The sequence below is a fragment of the Lissotriton helveticus genome, chromosome 5_1 (assembly GCF_964261635.1).
Source record: "Lissotriton helveticus chromosome 5_1, aLisHel1.1, whole genome shotgun sequence".
Taxonomy (NCBI): Eukaryota; Metazoa; Chordata; class Amphibia; order Caudata; family Salamandridae; genus Lissotriton; species Lissotriton helveticus.
The window spans coordinates 626,274,357-626,298,448 of NC_136065.1; the positions used below are offsets into that span (position 1 = coordinate 626,274,357).

The 24,092-nt window shown below is 46.2% G+C and overlaps 1 protein-coding gene across 4 annotated transcripts in view; it reads left to right on the forward strand.

Annotated features, from left to right (window-relative positions):
* MUL1 (mitochondrial E3 ubiquitin protein ligase 1) overlaps positions 1-23,878 on the forward strand; it is a 934,495-nt gene extending 910,617 nt beyond the window's left edge. For all 4 annotated transcript variants that reach the window (XM_078643000.1, XM_078643002.1, XM_078643001.1 and 1 more), the window contains exon 5: positions 22,372-23,878. In XM_078643000.1, the coding sequence (XP_078499126.1) occupies positions 22,372-23,104 (733 nt within the window). In that variant the 3' untranslated portion in view covers positions 23,105-23,878. The remainder of the gene's footprint in view (positions 1-22,371) is intronic.
* Positions 23,879-24,092: the final 214 nt, after the last annotated feature.

The following is a 24,092-nucleotide window of genomic DNA, read 5'->3' on the forward strand; positions in this document are numbered from 1 at the left end:
CCGTGCTTAATTGCACTCTGACAGGATAAATGCAAAAATCAGCAATGTAGAGGGTACTCACTTTGTTAGATTGATGGTGATCCTGCTGAAAACGGCTATGCCGTACTTACATGAGTAGCGGTACTACCTCCTACAAACGTCCCTTCCGCGGCTCCTTGATGTATGAGGAGTCGGGAGGGTTCAGTATTTATACTCTCCTTGATTGCCAAATTGCTCCCACCACACAGGAGGCGTACGTGCGGAATAGGATGTGCCACCAATTAGCCTCAGTTCCGGTGTGCCACAGAACCGGAACCGAGATCGGAGGTGAGGATAGCCCGCTCCCTCAACAGACTGCGACAGAAGTTAGAGGTCTAGTTTCACAATGCCGCAGGGCCCGCGTGACGCATACCGCACTGGGCATGTCGGCACAAGCAGTTGTCCGCGCTTAGCGCAGTCGCAGTCTGTTGAGGGAGCGGGCTATTCTCACCTCCGATCTCGGTTTCGGTTATGTGGCACACCGGAACTGAGGCTAATTGGTGGCACATACAATTCCGCATGTACGCCTCCCACTTTCAGCAGGATCGCCATCACTCTAACAAAGTATCGCTGATTTTTGCATTTATCCTTTTAGAGTGCAATTAGCACGGTGTCCCCTCCGTTTTCGCAGGCTCATGATGCCACTGGCTTCATTATAGCAAGTATGCATTCTATCCACTTTGTATCCCATTTTACTTGTTTTTACCAACCCTACGAAAGTACTACAGCCACCTTTGGGAACAGATTAGCATAGAGTGTGTGTTTTATGTTAAGTGTTGTGTTTGTCCAGTATTTGTCTTCTTTTTTTCAGGGCACTGCACAGACACTGCTAAGCTGACAATTACGTCTAGACATTGTGTAGTTCACCCTTACAGGTTACGATCTCCACGTCAAGAGTGTCTCCACCTATTTAATGCTCCTCTTGTACTTTTGTGTTCTTTTACAGATTGACATTTAAGGTATTACCTTGTTCCAGCCCAATTGACCACAGTAGACACATTAGGATATAGTTGGAAATTAATTCTACACATAACATCACTTATGTATAGACGTATTAGACTGTTGCATGTGAGTTGGGTAGGGAACTGTGCACCCGTCCTGAAGAAGAAGCTTGAGGCTTCGAAACATGTCGATGCACGCAGAAGGTTATGTACATTAATTACACCAAACCTCCACCACACTAATTTAACAATACCAGCACGGAGGTATATTAAAATTCTTTGTAGTCATGCCAGGTATTTTATCACGTACCATTCACTCCTGACCCTACCACTCACTACCCTCACACACCACACATAGTGACTACATCAGTGCTCCCACGTACCCACCGGTTAGTAGCACGCCGCGTTCCGTAGAGAGACGCGAAGACCCCAATGATGAAGCATGACACCAAGGGCCCTTTTGGTGTGTGAGGGGTATTTAAAGAACACAACGTGTTTCCCACCATTGTAGGAAACGCATCGGACTGCAGACCTGTTTTCGCCTATCTCATATGGGTGGATTCTATTTGTTTATTAACTTCCAGCTGGGTGGCAGGCACAGAGGGTATAAGAGACTTCGTGGGCCATAATGTACCCTCAGCAACACACTAAACTGCGTTCTATGGTCCGACCCCTTTTTTTGCCAACATATGCCTAATAAACATCCATATAATAATGGGTGTGCTTAGTCTAAAGCATCAACCCAGTCTTAAAATTGACTATCCTGTGATTCTTTTTGTGCCTCTCGACAAACCTCAAGCAGCAATAAAGTGCATCATGGGCAAGGGCAACACCAACCAGGCCAAGCTGGCCTTTGACGTGCAGCACATAGCCCGGGCCTCATCCGTCGAGCAAGAGGTTTGAACCCTAGTAACATTTATTCCTGCTGATGACCCTTCAGTCAAACACCAGCTCCTTCAGATGCAAAATTCTGATCATGGCAACTGATCAGAGTATCAACACTCTAACTAGCAGGGTAGATCAGTTGCCGTAAGCTATTAACAGCAGAAACTGTTGACTGCTGCTGAATCATGAATATCAGCACTGGAAGATGACACCGTTGGGCATAATGAAAAACAACATAATCAAACCAAAAGTGAGGATTTGGAGGCCAGATCAAGGCATAATAATATATACATAGTGGGAATACCTGAATTCCCCCAATACCAGGAACATGGCGGACAATGTGGAGTCACTCCAGATATCTCTGTTTGGAGAAAGATAGTTTCTCCCAGTTGCTTGTGGTAGAAAAAGTACACTATACCTTGGGGCCAAGCCCCCCAGGTGCTGCATCCCGACAAATATTAGCAAGACTGCTAAATTACAAAGACCGAGATACCAGGCTTCCACTAGCCAGAGAAAAACAAACATTGTCCTACAATGGAAACTCAATCTCCTTCTATCCGGACTTTACCATGCCAGTTCAAGAAGCACACCAGAATAACTGCAGGCTGCGACAGGCCGGCATAAAGAATGTCATGCTATACCCTGCACGACTAAAAATCCCTCATCAAAATAAACCATATATATTCTCCACACTGCTGTCCACAACTGGGTCCTGTAAAAGTTTGCTCTTACCTGACGAAGCACAAAGTGATATAGGATATTTTATGGAACATTGAGCGTCTGGTCATGGAATATCTGCTTTCTGCATGTTGGTGTTCTTGATAAAGGTGCATTATCAATGGTGTTGCTTGTCAGCCCTGTACCCACTAGGGAGATAATTATCTTATACTACATGGGATTGCTCCTTGGTGTGTTAATGTCCAGGCTTTTTGACATTTGTAACGATTTCATTGTGACCTGTGTGTCCATTCTTGACCCCATTATTTTTTCAAACATTGTTCTCCCAGGAATGGAAACATGCGTTCATCTGAGATCCCACTGTAGATGATTCTCTCGCACCATTCCAATCTATTCCTTACCAGCGAGCATATCACCCTCCCATTAGTTGTGCTGTAAAGCTGGCTACTTGTGCTTTCCCTCAGTGTTATCCTAAATGTTTGACCATTATAGGCTATTTTATTTGCTGTAGCTGTTTTGGGACTTTGTATTCAGGCTATACAGGGGAAAGATTTCACTGGCATGTTGAGGTGGCTGCTGTAGGTGGGTGTTGGGAGGGGGGTATGGATTCTTATTACAAACTGGCAGGGAAGTTATGATCCTGCTCAGCTTTGCACATTGCAGCCGCCCCCAGCAACCTGGCACATCTGATTTGATAGACAACCATCTCAGACAAACGTGATTATTGATATTAGAATGAGCAGGGCTAGGCCCAACATAACACTCCCAACATGGAACATGTGGGTGCTCAACCACCCATGTAAAATTAGGCATGTACTAGCCTACGTGATTACCATAGGATAGGTGTGGCTCTCCTCCTGGAGACATAGCTCACTGCTGCCACAGCTGCCGGGGTGGCAGTTAAATTGAGATGCTATAAATGATGGTCAACATGCTCCTCATACTCCTGTGACACAACAATTTTACTCAAACGCTGGATCCCTTTGACTCTCCTCCATGAAAAGAATAACCTCAAGGCAGGTACAATATCATTCAGGCCATAGTGCACAGCAAGCAGACCACGTTTGTCAATACTTAGAACCTATCATGAATGACACCCAACTTCATATAGCAGGTTTTGCCTAAATGCACCAAATGAAACCCTAGACAGTCCTCTGTGGGGGGTCATGGTTACTTTAATCTTGCATTACATAAAAGAATGAGCTGTTCTCACCCAGGGGCCCGCACACATATAATGCTGCACAGGTGCTGTAGAACGTTCTAGACATCTAAGGCTTTGTAGACCTATGGAGGAGCTGACTGTTCACGACCAGGGAAGGCACACTTGTTTTCTGATGCACGATTCTTGGGCACGTCTAGACTACTGGCTAGCCACTTATATTGTGTACATGGGATAAATCAATCGGCCACCTACCACGTACATTTTCAGACCACTCTCTAATAACACTAGTGATGGAACTGGCAGTTCAGTGAGTAGAGCGTTTACATGGCGTTTGGCGCCACTGGTACAGTGTTTAGTCAGGAGATAGAAAACGATTCCAAATTTAATGAAGGCTCTGTGCGATCAGTGGGGACATTGTGGGAGGCCTTTAAGGCATATATCTGAGGTATATGTATTTACAACAAGGGGTGGTGATGGACAGAGTCTCTGAATTAAGCAGAGTACTCTCACCCAGTCAAGAGATCAGGGCTAGATCCAACACCGTTTTTTAGCTCATTGCACCATCCCAGTTTCAGAACCTGGCTGTATGCAAATTAGTCTGTCCCTGGCCCAGTGCATGATGGGAACAGGGCAGACCAGACTACAAAAGCCAATTCTTACACTGGGAAGGAAACAAGCTTCCGGGGACCGGTTTCTGGCATTTCAACCGTCTTCGGCCCGGCTTGCTTGAATCCTGATGGTGCAATGAGCAAGGGACTCACATCTGAGTATACCCTTCCACGCTTAGGGTGGACAAAATTATTTACAACAAGGGGTGGTGATGGACAGAGTCTCTGAATTAAGCAGAGTACTCTCACCCAGTCAAGAGATCAGGGCTAGATCCAACACCGTTTTTTAGCTCATTGCACCATCCCAGTTTCAGAACCTGGCTGTATGCAAATTAGTCTGTCCCTGGCCCAGTGCATCATGGGAACAGGGCAGACCAGACTACAAAAGCCAATTCTTACACTGGGAAGGAAACAAGCTTCCGGGGACCGGTTTCTGGCATTTCAGCTGTCTTCGGCCCGGCTTGCTTGAATCCTGATGGTGCAATGAGCAAGGGACTCACATCTGAGTATACCCTTCCACGCTTAGGGTGGACAAAATTATTTACAACAAGGGGTGGTGATGGACAGAGTCTCTGAATTAAGCAGAGTACTCTCACCCAGTCAAGAGATCAGGGCTAGATCCAACACCGTTTTTTAGCTCATTGCACCATCCCAGTTTCAGAACCTGGCTGTATGCAAATTAGTCTGTCCCTGGCCCAGTGCATCATGGGAACAGGGCAGACCAGACTACAAAAGCCAATTCCTACACTGGGAAGGAAACAAGCTTCCGGGGACCGGTTTCTGGCATTTCAGCCGTCTTCGGCCCGGCTTGCTTGAATCCTGATGGTGCAATGAGCAAGGGACTCACATCTGAGTATACCCTTCCACGCTTAGGGTGGACATAATTATTTACAACAAGGGGTGGTGATGGACAGAGTCTCTGAATTAAGCAGAGTACTCTCACCCAGTCAAGAGATCAGGGCTAGATCCAACACCGTTTTTCAGCTCATTGCACCGTCCCAGTTTCAGAACCTGGCTGTATGCAAATTAGTCTGTCCCTGGCCCAGTGCATCATGGGAACAGGGCAGACCAGACTACAAAAGCCAATTCTTACACTGGGAAGGAAACAAGCTTCCGGGGACCGGTTTCTGGCATTTCAGCCGTCTTCGGCCCGGCTTGCTTGAATCCTGATGGTGCAATGAGCAAGGGACTCACATCTGAGTATACCCTTCCACGCTTAGGGTGGACAAAATTAGTTACAACAAGGGGTGGTGATGGACAGAGTCTCTGAATTAAGCAGAGTACTCTCACCCAGTCAAGAGATCAGGGCTAGATCCAACACCGTTTTTCAGTTCATTGCACCATCCCAGTTTCAGAACCTGGCTGTATGCAAATTAGTCTGTCCCTGGCCCAGTGCATCATGGGAACAGGGCAGACCAGACTACAAAAGCCAATTCTTACACTGGGAAGGAAACAAGCTTCCGGGGACCGGTTTCTGGCATTTCAGCCGTCTTCGGCCCGGCTTGCTTGAATCCTGATGGTGCAATGAGCAAGGGACTCACATCTGAGTATACCCTTCCACGCTTAGGGTGGACAAAATTAGTTATAACAAGGGGTGGTGATGGACAGAGTCTCTGAATTAAGCAGAGTACTCTCACCCAGTCAAGAGATCAGGGCTAGATCCAACACCGTTTTTTAGCTCATTGCACCATCCCAGTTTCAGAACCTGGCTGTATGCAAATTAGTCTGTCCCTGGCCCAGTGCATCATGGGAACAGGGCAGACCAGACTACAAAAGCCAATTCTTACACTGGGAAGGAAACAAGCTTCCGGGGACCGGTTTCTGGCATTTCAGCCACCTTCGACCGGTCTTGCTTGAATCCTGATGGTGCAATGAGCAAGGGACTCACATCTGAGTATACCCTTCCACGCTTAGGGTGGACAAAATTATTTACAACAAGGGGTGGTGATGGACAGAGTCTCTGAATTAAGCAGAGTACTCTCACCCAGTCAAGAGATCAGGGCTAGATCCAACACTGTTTTTTAGCTCATTGCACCATCCCAGTTTCAGAACCTGGATGTATGCAAATTAGTCTGTCCCTGGCCCAGTGCATCATGGGAACAGGGCAGACCAGACTACAAAAGCCAATTCTTACACTGGGAAGGAAACAAGCTTCCGGGGACCGGTTTCTGGCATTTCAGCCGTCTTCGGCCCAGGTTGCTTGAATCCTGATGGTGCTATGAGCAAGGGACTCACATCTGAGTATACCCTTCCACGCTTAGGGTGGACAAAATTATTTACAACAAGGGGTGGTGATGGACAGAGTCTCTGAATTAAGCAGAGTACTCTCACCCAGTCAAGAGATCAGGGCTAGATCCAACACCGTTTTTTAGCTCATTGCACCATCCCAGTTTCAGAACCTGGCTGTATGCAAATTAGTCTGTCCCTGGCCCAGTGCATGATGGGAACAGGGCAGACCAGACTACAAAAGCCAATTCTTACACTGGGAAGGAAACAAGCTTCCGGGGACCGGTTTCTGGCATTTCAGCCGTCTTCGGCCCGGCTTGCTTGAATCCTGATGGTGCAATGAGCAAGGGACTCACATCTGAGTATACCCTTCCACGCTTAGGGTGGACAAAATTATTTACAACAAGGGGTGGTGATGGACAGAGTCTCTGAATTAAGCAGAGTACTCTCACCCAGTCAAGAGATCAGGGCTAGATCCAACACCGTTTTTTAGCTCATTGCACCATCCCAGTTTCAGAACCTGGCTGTATGCAAATTAATCAGGATTCAAGCAAGCCGGGCCGAAGACGGCTGTAATGCCAGAAACCGGTCCCCGGAAGCTTGTTTCCTTCCCAGTGTAAGAATTGGCTTTTGTAGTTTGGTTTGCCCTGTTCCCATCATGCACTGGGACAGGAACAGACTAATTTGCATACAGCCAGGTTCTGAAACTGGGATGGTGCAATGAGCTAAAAAACGGTGTTGGATCTAGCCCTGATCTTTTGACTGGGTGAGAGTATTCTGCTTAATTCAGAGACTCTGTCCCTCACCACCCCTTGTTGTAAATATGTTTGTCCACCCTAAGCGTGGAAGGGTATACTCAGACATGAGTCCCTTGCTCATTGCACCATCAGGATTCAAGCAAGCCGGGCCGAAGACGGCTGTAATGCCAGAAACCGGTCCCCGGAAGCTTGTTTCCTTCCCAGTGTAAGAATTGGCTTTTGTAGTTTGGTTTGCCCTGTTCCCATCATGCACTGGGACAGGAACAGACTAATTTGCATACAGCCAGGTTCTGAAACTGGGATGGTGCAATGAGCTAAAAAACGGTGTTGGATCTAGCCCTGATCTTTTGACTGGGTGAGAGTATTCTGCTTAATTCAGAGACTCTGTCCCTCACCACCCCTTGTTGTAAATATGTTTGTCCACCCTAAGCGTGGAAGGGTATACTCAGACATGAGTCCCTTGCTCATTGCACCATCAGGATTCAAGCAAGCCGGGCCGAAGACGGCTGTAATGCCAGAAACCGGTCCCCGGAAGCTTGTTTCCTTCCCAGTGTAAGAATTGGCTTTTGTAGTTTGGTTTGCCCTGTTCCCATCATGCACTGGGACAGGAACAGACTAATTTGCATACAGCCAAGTTCTGAAACTGGGATGGTGCAATGAGCTAAAAAACGGTGTTGGATCTAGCCCTGATCTTTTGACTGGGTGAGAGTATTCTGCTTAATTCAGAGACTCTGTCCCTCACCGCCCCTTGTTGTAAATATGTTTGTCCACCCTAAGCGTGGAAGGGTATACTCAGACATGAGTCCCTTGCTCATTGCACCATCAGGATTCAAGCAAGCCAGGCCGAAGACGGCTGTAATGCCAGAAACCGGTCCCCGGAAGCTTGTTTCCTTCCCAGTGTAAGAATTGGCTTTTGTAGTTTGGTTTGCCCTGTTCCCATCATGCACTGGGACAGGAACAGACTAATTTGCATACAGCCAGGTTCTGAAACTGGGATGGTGCAATGAGCTAAAAAACGGTGTTGGATCTAGCCCTGATCTTTTGACTGGGTGAGAGTATTCTGCTTAATTCAGAGACTCTGTCCCTCACCACCCCTTGTTGTAAATATGTTTGTCCACCCTAAGCGTGGAAGGGTATACTCAGACATGAGTCCCTTGCTCATTGCACCATCAGGATTCAAGCAAGCCGGGCCGAAGACGGCTGTAATGCCAGAAACCGGTCCCCGGAAGCTTGTTTCCTTCCCAGTGTAAGAATTGGCTTTTGTAGTTTGGTTTGCCCTGTTCCCATCATGCACTGGGACAGGAACAGACTAATTTGCATACAGCCAGGTTCTGAAACTGGGATGGTGCAATGAGCTAAAAAACGGTGTTGGATCTAGCCCTGATCTTTTGACTGGGTGAGAGTATTCTGCTTAATTCAGAGACTCTGTCCCTCACCACCCCTTGTTGTAAATATGTTTGTCCACCCTAAGCGTGGAAGGGTATACTCAGACATGAGTCCCTTGCTCATTGCACCATCAGGATTCAAGCAAGCCGGGCCGAAGACGGCTGTAATGCCAGAAACCGGTCCCCGGAAGCTTGTTTCCTTCCCAGTGTAAGAATTGGCTTTTGTAGTTTGGTTTGCCCTGTTCCCATCATGCACTGGGACAGGAACAGACTAATTTGCATACAGCCAGGTTCTGAAACTGGGATGGTGCAATGAGCTAAAAAAACGGTGTTGGATCTAGCCCTGATCTTTTGACTGGGTGAGAGTATTCTGCTTAATTCAGAGACTCTGTCCCTCACCACCCCTTGTTGTAAATATGTTTGTCCACCCTAAGCGTGGAAGGGTATACTCAGACATGAGTCCCTTGCTCATTGCACCATCAGGATTCAAGCAAGCCGGGCCGAAGACGGCTGTAATGCCAGAAACCGGTCCCCGGAAGCTTGTTTCCTTCCCAGTGTAAGAATTGGCTTTTGTAGTTTGGTTTGCCCTGTTCCCATCATGCACTGGGACAGGAACAGACTAATTTGCATACAGCCAGGTTCTGAAACTGGGATGGTGCAATGAGCTAAAAAACGGTGTTGGATCTAGCCCTGATCTTTTGACTGGGTGAGAGTATTCTGCTTAATTCAGAGACTCTGTCCCTCACCACCCCTTGTTGTAAATATGAGGTATATGTATAGCTGATCAGCAGAGTATCAGAAAGGCCCTCCGAAGCCTGAAGGAAGTGACCCGATTAGGGTCACCCGCGACCACCTCTCAGCCTTCCACACAAATGAAGAGTCGGTCAGACAGTAGAGAATACAAACCAAGTTATTTTATTAGTATTCACTCCAGCGGAACCCGGTCTGACCAGCCTCCTTAGGTAGCTGCCGAGGGACTAACCCCCCGTGCATACCGTAACACAAAATATACATTTCCAACAACTCTAAAACCCTGCCCAGACTGGAATTTTCCAGCCCGGGCACTAACGAACAAAGGGAGTACAAAAAGGCCAGCTACCATCTTGAGAACAGCTACATGCTATTTTAGTTTCAAGGTTACTTTTCCCATGCTCGTCTCTCTAGGGTGGGAGCAGGGCTTACTCGAGTGGAAAGGTATGCAGAGACAGAATGATCTATTCATTAAGGCAGTGGAACACAACCTTGGATAATACTGAATAGAAACAATTGAAGCTGCTTGTTTCTGCTGAGGCAAACAGTATGAGACAGGAGCTTATTTTTGATTGTGGTACAAAATGGCGGCTGAATACAAAATGGTGCCGCAAATGCTAACTTAACTCTCACAGTGTTAGAAGGAGTCGACTAGACGCATTCTCCGTCCAACAGACCCTCCTTTTAGCATTTGCTAACAATTTTGTATAATGCTAGGAGGTGCATCATTACTCATATAATAAGAGAAGCATCAGTAAAACATGAAAATTCACATTTTGTTAATATTCAAAGATGCCCTCATCGATGGACATGAATTCATGAACAACCTGCTCCATCATGGACGAGGACTTAGTATCAGGTATTGGGGCCCTAGGAGTGGGGAACAATTTTCCAACACAATAAGCACAGCAAGCTGGGAGGCAATGTATGTATAGACAATATGTAAAAATAATACCCGCTAAGGCTATGAGAACAAGAAGAATATTCCATCCCCAGGATGCTATTATACCTCAGAGCCAACCAGAGAAAGTCCAGGTACCATTCTCTTGGTGCATGTCAGATGCAAGCCTGTGCAACTTCTGTATTGCGGCATATTCATAGTGTGTTACAGTATATATACGCAGCAACTACTGCCGATGACGCTGCCGGCCCCACACCGATCAGCAAGAATGACGTCTAACACCATCTTGTTTTGAAGGGCAACGTGTCTCCTTGCCTGGAGCTCAGCTGTAATATTGGTTAGAATTCCAGCTGTGGTATTAATTACTCCTTCCACCACCCGGGTGAGGCGACGAATATTAACGCTATTGGACATAGGGCCCAAGAAGGGAACAATACCCTTCATAGCATCAGTAAACTGCTGCAGAGTAGTGTCTGTCTGATCAATGTCTTCTATATTAATGACACTTCTAATACGAGGTAGATGGACATCCCTACGCCACAAACGGTGATCCCTATGGTATGTGGACAGTGCTATATACACCGGGTGAAGGAAGAAAGAGACATAACATATACCAGACCACTCCCTAGGGAGCCACACATAAGCCTGGAACCCACAAACAAAATAAACATTAGGGTGTGGAAGTAAAGCTGGGCTATTAGTCATGCTCACCTTATAAGTATAATTGCAATTGCTCCTTCCCACGTTAACATTCACAAAGCCTTGAACACAAAAACTGGCTGTTGTGTTAACTACTGGCACCGGCATTGCTTCATCCTGAGTAATGTTGCGCACATGGAAATACTTAAAATATTCAGTGACATTGAAACCCTGAAAATCCATCATTTCATTTTGAAGGCATGTAAAAAAAAAATTGTTCTCATATACGTTCATACAGGCTGTCGGAGACAAGGTAGCAGGGGCCCCTTGCTCTCCTGGAGTAAGCCCTTGGTGAGCATGTATATATTCTAACACAGTATCATAATCAGATAATCAGCATATGTCATGTTCATGACTTTTGAATGGTAATGAGTATACACCATAGTGAACAGTTGAAACCAGGACTTACAACTCCAGAGATAAGAGAATGGCATGGACAGTAAGATATCATTCTTATGGGTCATAGAAGGGAGCAGTTCGCAAATCCAGCAATTAGTTACATTAGATGTGTTATGTGCCTGGTGTAGCATCTATAAGAAAACATTATCAACATACCTTTTTCTGTGCTCGCCCTTGTGAAGAGCCAAAGTAACAAATGTGCTCGGGGAGCAGGTGTTGTATCAATCAAAGAGTGCACAGGATATTTCTCTTCAAGGAACCACGCTATTCCAAGCATTGTTATCCGAAAGATCTGGATATTTACTATGAAAACAATTTTACTCTTTACAGAGCAACTAGACCAACCAGACCCATTCCGCCCGAAACGCGGGGCTGCAAAGGACTGTTCTTCCTCCATAATGGGGCGACCAAATGGGTACATTTTGAATCGGAGGAAAGAACATGCAATGGAGCCAACGATGATACAGCAAAGAAGGGGCAAAGTTCCCAGCGTCCGTCAGAGTCTCTTTGGCAGACTCCTATTGTTCATCTAAGGTGGTGCTGTTGAGCACTTTTTGGTGGAACTGTGCAATCGCATCCCTTTTTGAGGAAATCCCACGTCGTTCAGGGTAGTGTACCCCCCTTTTCCCGGGGAAGCACATCAAATTCACCGTGTCCAATGTCAGAACAGTGCACCAATCTTCCTTTCCCTAAACTACTGTTCGTACCACAAGCAAGGTATACCCTATTCTTTTTCCTCTCAGTCCATCCCTACTAGTCTGACTTCTTCTTTGGTGCATTGTTCTCCCATCTGGTGTGCAGATTGTACCTAACTACGCCAGGGGTAGAGGGGTCTACAAGCAAAGACTGAGAGGAACCAAGGGACTGGGGCTCAAGCGCAGAAGGGACAGCAGGCAGGGGCTCCTGAATGACCTTAATCTCAGGTGGCACTGCCTCATTCAACACTGCGTTGCTCTCCTCGGTGGGTGCCATGTCAGTCGTGCATCTGAGAAGGGAACGAAACGAGGTATGTGCTCCGTTTCAGAGTTGCCGATCCCATCGAATACCCAGCGGTTGTTGGACCAATTCTTTCAGCCGTCCACCTTCACTGCCGTCCGAGTGGTGAGGAGGACATGGAGGTGCCCCTTCCAGCACAACTCCAAACTGCCTTTCATCTGGAAGTTTTTCACGAGAACAAAGTCGCCAGTCCGGATGTCGTGGCCTGGCCCCTCAGGAGCTGTTGGCAAGGCTTCGTGAATCTGTTGGTAAATAGAGCGTACATTTTTAGTCAACTCATACAAATAACCCACAAATAAAGGGTATTCTATTTCAGAAAATCGACGAGGTTTCGGGATGCCCCATGCATTCGCCGGGCGTCCAAAATACGACCTCATACGGTGACACTCCTGTCCTAGATTGTGCTGTAGCTCTTGTTGACAAAAGGGCCAATGATAAAGATTCTGGCCACTGCAATCCTGTGCTCTCTTTGATTTTTACCAGTTTCAGATTGGGAGTACCATTGTACTTCTCAGCGAGACCTGCTGACTGGGGGCTTTTGCAGCATGACATTCCTACTTGATGTGCAGGCCAGCTGGATAACCTTTGATTTGAAGTGACTTCCGATGTCACTCCAAATAAAACAGGGCAAACCAAAATGCGGGAAGAACTCCTTCAGGAGTTTCTTTGCAGTCACCATGGCTGTGTTCTCTTTGGTAGGGTAAGCCTCAATCCATTTACTGAATGCACAAACAACCACTAACACATATTTCACATTGTTGACCCGTTCCATTTCGATGAAATCGATCTGGAGAACCTCAAAAGGAAAAGAAGGCAGTGCAAAATTACCAGGGGGTGCCTTTTCTAGGATTATACATCACGCATACCATACGGTACTTCACTAAATGAGCAGCAACTTTGGGAATATTGTCATTCTGCCATACAGGGTCTAACAGCCTACATATTCCCATCGCACTAATGTGAGGTGGTCCGTGCGCCATAGTAACCACAGGAAGGACATATGCATCTGGTAACATCCACCTCTGTTTTCCCAACTTATCCGTCCAGCACCCATCCTCATCTAAGCGTGCTGTGATTTCCTGCCATAATGTTAACTACTCAATCGTTGCCTCACTTTGGATTTCTTTCACATTGTCTAGAGTATCCTCAAACATGGTGGCCTTGGATACCCACCTGGTGGGACCCACTATAAACATCTTTTTCATCTTCGTTCGGGTTGTCTGCAGATGCATTTCCCCTCCCCACATCATCGGTGATTGGCTAGTGGGCACTGCACTTCCCTATAGCCAATTTCTTACGGATTGTCATGGCAGACAAAATCCTATGTATAAGGGGCCCATTCTGAATGTGTGTTCCATGAGATGTGAGAATCCCTATCTCTACCCAGAGCTGCCCAAAATTATGGGCTACCCCGAAAGCATATTGGCTGTCAGTGTAAATATTAACAGCCAATCCCTCGCTGAGCTCACAAGCTCTAATAAGGGCGACTAACTCAGCTGCCTGGGCGGACTGATAAGGAACTTGTGATGTCTCAACTACTGTATGCAGTGTAGTGAGTGCATATGCTGCGGTGGTAGTGCCATCTGGTAATTTGAAACAAGAGCCATCGACATATAGTTCCCCTTGGGGGTCAGATAAGGGAACATCAGTCAGGTCTACCCGTCCCATCGTCTTTCCTTTTCCGTCCAAAAAAGACAATCATGTATGTCTTTTTCAGCACTCTCAGAAGGGAAGTAATGTGGCAGGGTTCAGAGTGGCCCATCTTTTGATTGTAATGTGCAGGGCAAAAAGAGTTAGCTCATAACCGGTCAGACGTGCACTGGTAAGGTGCTGCGTTTTGGTCTTATTCATGAGGGTGTCCACAACTTGCGGTACCATAACTGTGAGGTCAGTATCAAGTACGAGCCCAGCCGATTGCCTTCTAGAGATGGACACAGCCGCGACTTAGACAGCTCGGGTGGGCTCTGGTGACTGGGTCAAGCAAAGCGGAAAAATAAGCACACGGCCGTTGCCTACCTCAAAGGGCCTGTGTTAAAACAGAAAGTGCACAACCAGCCGTCTCGTGTACGTACAACACAAATGCCTTTGCGTATTCAGGTGTACCAAGCACAGGTGCAGAGCAAAGCACAACTTTTAATTGCTAAAAAGACTGATGACATTCATGCGCCCAAGGCAGAGGCTCATGCTCGTCTTTAGTGGTTAGTGCTAGCTGGCACTTTATTAGTAATGAATATTTAGGAATCCAATGTCGCCAGTAGGAAGTGATGCCAATGAAGGCACGTGCATCCCTCTGAGTTCTAGGGATGGGCATTTTAACAATGGCGCTAATGCGCTCCGGTGTCAATCTCCTACCCTCCTTCGACAGTAGGTAACCTAAATAGGTGACCTCCTGTCGACAATACTGAAATTTAGAAAGGGACACTTTATGTCCGTGGTGAGCCAAATGTAGCAACAACTTAACGGTACTGTTGTTGCATCCCTGTTCAGTGTCCGAAGCAATCAAGATGTCATCCACTTATTAGAGCAATACATTACCCAGAGAAAGCATCAGGTAATCTAATTGGGCTTTCAAGGCTTGGCTATATATACTAGGGCTCTCAGTATAGCCCTGAGGAGCGCGGCAGAATCTAAAGCTTCTGCCAGCTGGTGTAAAACCAAACAGGTGACGGCTTACAGGATGAATTAGGATACTAAAAAAACGCATGTTTCAAAGCAATGACAGAAGAATTGGGCAGAGGAAGGAATCATTGTGAGAGGGGCAGTAATGTCAGGGACCACCCGGAACTGAGGAACCACTATTTTGTTAACTGCGTGCAAAGCAATCACAAAACGATAAACGTCTGCATTGTCATCGGGAGAGTCTGAGGATGACTTCTTGAGAATAGGAAGAATAGGGCTGTTGCACACGTTCGCTGCTGTCTCCTCAGCTACCTCCGACTCAATCAGATCTTGTATACTGCACAAAAAGCTCGCTCCCCGCCTGAGGAATTTTGTACTGGGGAATACGGGGCAAAACGGCATTGTCCTTAACTTTGATGGAAACTGGAGGAATTTGTAAGAATCCCACATCCGTATCACCCGTCGCCCACAAAGGGGGTGGAACATCTTTAAACTCAACAGGAAGGGGCGCATCTTTGGACAGACACTGCTGTGAACTTGTTACATATGGTCCCATTGTCATATAGACACCTTCCGGAGAACAAAAAATGGTTGTATGCAACTTCTTCAATAAATCTAAACCCATTACATTTTCTCCACAATTGGATGTCAAAAGAAAGGGGGAATCCACAGTAAAGGGACTGATAGTCAAGGCAAGTGGTTTGGAAATGGGGCTCACAACCGGTACACCTGAAAAGCCTACCGAAACATTCTTTTGGCCAGACAGAGCTGCCCCGGGGACCAGCAAACAAGAAACCGAGCTATTCATTGCACCTGTATTGACCGAAAATTTCTTAACTGAGCCTTGCAAATGCACGGTGACAAAAGGACACACTGATCTACAGGTATCTGAACTGGTCCCTCACCCGGTCCCTAGCCATCCTAACTGTGAGACATCCCTGTCACCTCGTCCAGATCATAATCATCGTGATAATACTGTCTCCTTCAAGGGTCATCAAAATAGTTCTGGTCAGAGCGACCCTGCTGAGTCCCATCCTCTTGGACCCCAACCTGATCACTTGCACCACGCCCCAGAGAACCTCGTCCTCTGGGTGCTGCAGCTCTTGCAATAACACCGGACACTCACTGCACCAGTGCCCCTCCTCCTTACAGTACGCACACTGATTCGGCCCTACTGGCGCAGCGTTCCTACTAGTACGAGGAAGCTGCCGGGCCGGACCAGTACCACGTCCCCTGCCATTCCCCCTAGACGCCTGCTGCAAACACCTTCGTCTTCAACGCCTTATACTACTTCTCCACCTTTTCTTTCTCCTCGTTCTCCCTGTGTTCATAGTACTACGCCATACTCCGTATTACAGAAGGGGTGGAGGTAGACCAAGTACTCTCCGAAGTCGCGATCTCAGTAAGCAAGTTCGTAACAAATCTATTAACGAATAGTCAGACCCACCCCTCCACCGACAAATCCTGTCCACTAAAATCGCAAAACACACCTTCAAACTGAGTGGAAAAAATCAGACACACTTTCATCTTTCTTCTGTCGACATGCTGTTAACTTGTCCCAATATACCCTTCTCGTGGGATAAGAGAATGCATATATGTAATAATTCGACCAGGTAAAGTTAGTATCTCAGCCTTAGACTTCTCCCCTGGTTTTCTGTCTTTGTCCCACTCCTTAATCTGCTCCCAGGTACAACCCAACTCCACAACGTGATCCTGTGTGTGCACCTGCCTCCAAATGCCGACAGGCACCAGCAAACCAAAGAACATTTCAATGTCGGTAAGCGTCATTACAGTCGAAGAAGCTGCTTCAGTCAGTTCCTTGTAATATGCTGTTGGATTTTTCCTAGGGTTAGGTAACTGAGTCTTAAGAGACAAAACCTCACTCCTCTTCCACGGAGTGTAAACCCATTGTTCCTAGAACTGAGCCTCCACCTTTGGTCTGATAACGATATCATGCTGATCTCGTTGCTCTGGTATTTCTGGGTTATATATGGGATGCACCTCCCTCATCAGAATCTGAAACACCTTCTTCGGGCTCTTATCAAGTAGCCTACTACAGTAGGTAACCATCCCCGCAACATTACCAAACACCTGACCGGGTGCCATGTCAGCTACATAGACATGATCCTTAATATCATAAATAATCTGTGGCGCTGCTTCATTAAAAGATTGTTCCCAAAGCCCGATCGAAGTAGCCAACATGTGCTTAATGGCATGCTGCTGGACGAAAGGCTCATAGTCTTTCATCATCTCCCACACATCCTCCACACTGTGAATGGGGTTACCAGCCCACTGAGCTGCCTGATTGGCTACTGCCTTTTTGTCGCCACATCCTATTGTATCAATGTCTGCTCCAGTCGCTCCCTCACAGTCGCGCAGTCCCCGTACCCCGCTCCCTGTACAGGTGTCCCGCAACCCAATACAATTGGGGAATGAAGGATAAGAGAAGGAGTAGTAACAGAAGGGACAGGCATTAAAGTCGGCAATGGCTGTGTCATGGGGTGAGGGCTGGGGAGAGAAGCGACGCTGACACAATAGGCATAGCAGGGAGACTAACGGTTATCGCAGGCGCAGAAGGCAAAGCCACAAACTGCAGGTAGCGTGGCAGCCAGAGCTGCTTGATCAGCAACAGAAGAGACAGAAACAGCAGAAGCAGAAGAGACAGACTACTGGGGCTGTGGTACAGCAGGGTATATTCTCTGTAGGGCGTATTGAGATGGAGGTCAGGCGTCCAGCAACTCCTCCACAAACGCATCATTGTCCTCTCGAGCCACATAAGACTTTTCACATTGCAATCGGAACCTCCCATCAGCACACTCTATCCCTTTCTCAGTCCTTTCTCTATCGTACGGAACAGCTTCCTGAGTTGCCGTTTGCATCCTTCCTTTCCGGGCCTCCTTCTCTGCTTTCATTCGTCTCTGTTTAGCTTCCTTTTGCCACGTTCTAAGGGAATCAAAAATGGACTGCCTACTTCTCTTTGCAAACAACTTATTATGCTTTTGATCATCAAAAGTGCCCATCAACGGCCCCAGCAACTTGGCGTTGTCCCTCATATATTTGTGCCATAATGTACTAAACATAATAGGGCCAAAGGCATGCTTGACATATATCTCAAAATGTTGTTTGCCTTCTGGAGGCGCAGGCTGACTCTCTTCCCCAATCGAGCATCACTAGAGCAACAACGACAACTCACACAAAATAGAGTACTAAAGCATGGTATCTTGAAACAAAAACTTCTTTACCTATGCCAAACAGATATTTTCAAATACCTTACCAAAATTGGTCCGCAGATCACACCAAACCCGGATCGGAACAATACCATATTCATAAAGAACTTGAACAAATGCAAGCGCTTGTCCAAAAACGATCCTCAGACCGTACCATACACCAACCAAAGTGGCGCCGTAACCACAAACACAACCAAAGCAAACTCACCTGGTGCACACAGGTCAAACAAAGTTATTCTCCACTGACGACTCTTCGGGCAAAATGGTCAGATCCGAGGGTTTTGCCTTACAGGACCCCCGTCGGGATGACCACTGGGCGAGGCACCGCCCGGTCAGGCTGGCGGGGCAGCTGCGAGTACTAAGCTCGTGCAGGGATCCCCGATCTGCCCATCTGACTCGACGCAGCCCCTTCCTCCTCCCCCGTCCACGGGTAAAGAAGGGTCACTCACCCATTCCGGTCCCTGTTCGGGCACAAACTGAAGGAAGTGACCAGATTAGGGCCACCCGGGTTACTTGCAACCACCTCTCAGCCTTCCATACAAATGAAGAGTCGGTCAGACAGTATAGAATACAAACCAAGTTATTTTATAGTATTCGCTTGAGCAGAGTCCGGTCTGACCAGCCTCCTTAGATAGCTGCAGAGGAACTGACCCCCGTTCACACAGTAACACAAAATATACATTGCCAACACCTCTAAAGCCCCGCCCAGACTAGAATTTTCTAGCCCGGGCACTAACGAACAAAGGGAGTACAGAAAGGCTAGCTACCATCTTGAGAACGGGTACATGCTATCTTAGTTTCAAGGTTATTTTTCCCGTGCTCGTCTCTCTAGGGTGGGAGCAGGGCTTACTCGAGAGGAAAAGTATGCTGAGACAAAATTATCTATTCATTAAGGCAGTGGAACACAACCTTGGATAATACTGAAGAGAAACTATCGGAGCTGCTTTTCTGCTGTGGCAAATTGTATGTGACAGGAGCTTATTTTCGATCATGGTACAAAATGGCGGCTGAATACAAAATGGTTCTGCTAATGCTAACTTAGCTCGCACAATGCTAGGAGTCAGCTAGACGCATTCTCAGTCCAACATGCCGCCTTGACAAACTAGAGCAGGAGATCCATACCTTGGAAGGGCAATATGAGCAGACAAGGAAGGTGCAAACTCTTTCATACATAAACATTAAATTTACTGAGTTCAGTGAGACAGCTGAGCTAGAAGACCAGCATTGACATAAACATGCTAAGGCTATGGTGTTTGGTGAGGGAGCATAGACTAGGCAGGACTTTGGCCTCGCACCTACGCTATCCCTGGGCTGCTCAGAATATCATAAAGATGAAGACACATGGTCCTGCCAGATCAGGCAAGGTTTATTCTAGACTGATCTACCATCCACAATGTGCTGACCTCTTCTCTTTGTTTCATTAACAAAACCCTGACATACCAGCAGTGGCAGTCTTTCTAGGCGCCACAAAAGCATTTGACTCCTTGGACTAGGAATTTCTGTTTGCTGTCTTAGGCAGGGTGGGAATTCTAATCGGTGTGGATTCCCCTGCTTTATAGTAGGCCGACCACCAGATTATGGCTGAATGGCCTCTCGTCCAGCCCACTGGTCGTAGGAATGGGAACATGTTGGAGATGCCCACAGGCAGCATTGCTATATGCTCTTGCTCCCGTACCATGAGCTTGTGCTATTAGACAATATCATGCCAAGAGAAGCCTGTAGCTCAGTTCCTGGAATTGAGTAAACTCCCTACATTCAGACAATATTACCTTCTAGCTGGAAAACTATGTCCAGAATCTAAGCTCTGTCATACGTAAATTCCAGGTGTTCATAAATTGGAACAATTTCATCATATTCTCACTGCACCTTGGACACAGATGTCTTTCCCCTCACATTGAAGAGAGCCTCATTAAAATATTTGGGGATATAGATCAGTTGTGATAAAATAACTAACATAGCTAAAAACTATAGAAATGCCATCAGCAAAATTGAAGATCAAATCAATAGTTGGGCCTCTCTGCCCATTTCTCTTACAGGTATAATGTCATTAATGAATACTACCCAAATTATGGTACCTCTTTTATAATATGGCCATCCCCCAAAATAGTCACTCCTTAAACCCTCAGGTCACACATGATCCCATTGACAGGTAGCCAGCCCAGGGCCAGGGTTAACTGGGAAACTTTAACATCACCACATGAGCAGTGGATACTGGCTGCCCTAGACTTTGACATGTATTATTTTTACATACAAGCTCAATATGCGTACTTTTGGGCATACCATCTGACTGTCGAGAGGGACACTTCCCATCCAGCTGACTGCATTAATTGGGCATACCCATTGATGCATGCACTCAGAAATAAACTCAGTTACCATCACACAGTTAACGTAAGAGGGAATCAGAAAACTTCCCCCAAAAACCACCTACCCCATTGCTGCTTATGATACTCCCCTTGACCAAACATATAGTCACTAGACTATACGCGGACATTCAGGCTGTGGCCTTGGTAACCCAACAACGCACTAGAACTAAATGAGAATCTGTGTTGGGTATGACACTTTCGGACAAAGAATGGCAACTAGATTGGTCTGCTGTCTCCAAATGGCAGATAGGGTCTCATACATTTCAAATCCCTACACCAGATATATAGTACTCCATTTAATGCTAACCCGATCAGACTACCCGTATAGCTCAACTTGTGCCCGATGCTGCGATTCCAGTGCCAGTTTCATGCACCAAGCATGGGACTGCCTGAAGATCTTAGCATGTGACTTCCCAAAGTTCCCAGACTATTGAGGTGACGTTTTGGAGAAACTATTCTCTATGACTGATGTTTATATATCTCCCTCCCCCAAGGTAGCTCTATTGGGGTACACCTTTCAGATCCCACAAGTGATCCGACGTCTCACTTCCATTGCTTTTTTGTTTGCGAACAATGGGGTAACTTCTGTATATATTTAACCGGTGCTTTGAGACCGTTCATTCCATCTAAATTGTTATTCTGTGGGTTTTTACAAGCGTTCCATTTAAACAAAAATATGTATGTCTTTCCAGTAGGCAAGATCCGTCTTGTACCTCTGTAAGGCCTCCAGATTGGCTTTTCCTGATGCCTTTTTTCAGGAAGACCTGTGCAACTTGTGAACATAATGTTTTTCAGATTTTCTCATCTGATCTGTGAAAATTGTTCCAATTATTTAATGGCCGAGTATGAGAATAAGAGTGATCAAAATGATGCATACGGTGAATCAAATATTGTTTCCTTCTTGCTGTCTTTCCTTCACCACAGTGCCCCAGATTTCCCACTAATGTATGTACACCTTGGTCCTTTTGAATGATGGAGCAATACTGAGTGTATTCACAACCGTATTTATTAGAACTGCATGCAGAAAGGAGATATCCGTATTATTTATGGTACTGCACACTTCTACTTCCAACTGATTATGACTAATGCTATGTTACAGTATAACTCAAATGTGGTAATGCTTCATTACATCACAGACATACCATGACAGGTTACAATAAGGAAAAGACTGGTGATAAATACCTTGGTGTAAATCCAGAAAAGTTTGTGGTACCTTTATTAAATCAATAAATACCCCAATCATGGACCGGAAACCCCTGCATCCAAGGGTGGTACCACAACTGCTCATTGCAGCAATGCTGCTGTCATGTTATGGACTCACCCCTGGAATTACCATATAACAATAAAATAGGGACTTCTATCTGGGTTGATCATAGCATTGTGTTTCAATGGGATCACCTTTTAAGTGTGCGTTTAGATTCTTATTTCCTGCATTTGACCCATGTAGTGGATCATTTCTAAAACTATATCATCCATTCTAGCCCCTGAGACTGCCTTAATTAGCATAGCCTGGTTCTTAACAGTGCATTGAATTCCACCTTAAGTTGGGGGTCCTAGTACTTTACATCTTACACAGTTACAAACATTATGAATACTTTCCCCTTCAATTTCTCAAGATTTGCTTCCTGATATAGTATTCTTTTTTTAAAGATCCTTCAACAAGCTGAGGTAGGATGCCACAACTTATGATAGATTGTACAGAGGCTGTGCTATCAATGAATTAACATTTTTGTCCTCTCCTTTTATTGCAACGCAGGAATGACTGTGAGAAGTTGTTTCACCAGCGAACCAACACTGTTCCCTTCGAACTGGTTCCAGAGGATGCTAGTAGCGGATCTGTGTCTATAAGGGTGCTGAAGCCAATGGAAGCAGGGGAGCTTGATCTGGAGACTGTGTATGAGAAGTTCCACCCTTCAGTGCAGTCTTTCACTGACAGCATTGGTCACTACTTCAGTGGCGAGCGACCCAAAGGCATCCTGGAAACAGAGGAGATGCTGAAAGTTGGTAGTACAGTCACAGCAGTGGGGGAGGTGGTCCTGGACCATGAAACTATCAAGTTTCAGCCACCCAAGACTGGAATGCAATACTATCTGAGCAGTTTGAATTTCCAGTCACTACTACAAAAGCAGGAATCTCGAATGCGGATATGGAAGATTCTCAGCCTAGTATTTGGGGTGGCCACTTGCACCAGCCTCTTCTTCATTCTGCGACGACAGTACCTGCTGTACCGTGAAAAACAACGACGGAAGGAGGTTCAGAACCTGTTCCAGGAATCCCAAGCACGGCTCCAGCGTGATGGTTACCCAGAGAATGAGGAGACTGTGAAGAATGTCTGCATTGTCTGCTTCAGTAACAGCATCTCCTGTGTGTTCCTAGAGTGTGGCCATGTGTGCTCCTGTCACACCTGCTACCAGGCATTAGTGGAGCCCAAGACATGCCCCCTGTGCCGTTCACCAATCACTCGTGTGGTGCATCTCTATAACAGCTGAGTGCCTCGTTTATACTGCTGTGTGATTTTACTGTTGAGCATTGAACTCACCAAGTGTGCTATTCTTAAGCTGTGCCAGTAGGTGTATGTCCTCACTCAAGGCGTGTCAGATGAGCGATTTCAGCCCCATATGCGGTGTCTCACAAGTCAAGACCACAACTGTCCTTTCTGGATAGTGTCTCCCCTCAGTTGTTTAGACCGAGAACATAAAGTCTTGAGAGAGTAGAGAAAATCCCAGTATGAAACCGAAGGCAGTGCTGCTCTTTAAACTTGGCCTGTGGCCGTGGCTGCCCCTCAAATGAGACCATTGTGAAAATGTTCTCTGCATTGAGTGATATTCCCAAAGTGTGATATTCTTTTAAAGAAAATGATTTCTAGCTCTGCACAAAAAACTATCTGTTCTCGGCTGCAGAACAAAGACATTGTTTCAGGAATTTTGCATGAAGGTGCACACTGGATTATGTTGGGTTAAGAAATAGATTCGTGGCTTTTAGCCAAGTGATGTTTGGTGGAGGTAAGAGCATATGAATGTGTTTTCTTCAGTGATAGTGTGTCTGCTCTTGAATTATACTAGCAGATAGACTGCCCTCCATTATTTCCTTTTAATCTGATTCTTGCCAAGTTAAAGCATATCAAAGCCATGTTTCAGGGCCCTTTCTCACCAGTCCAAGTATGTCACATCATGTCGTAGACTAGGCTGTGGGGCTCCTTAAGTCGGAGGTCATGGGGAGGGGTAGAAGCTGTAAATATGATTTCAAATAAATAAGGAATTCGATTTTCCCTGTGTTCATTTTGGAGTCTCATTTACTTTACTTTCTGTTCTGGAGAGCAAGGAGGCCGCATTACAACACGCATTGGTAAATACATTATGTTTCACCTATGTGATTAATAATACACTGTTTTTTGTTGTTAAGTTGTAACTTACTGAGGAGTTGTACAACATAAGTTACAGCAAGTCTGTTAAAGTGTTATGACTTGTTTATGTACAA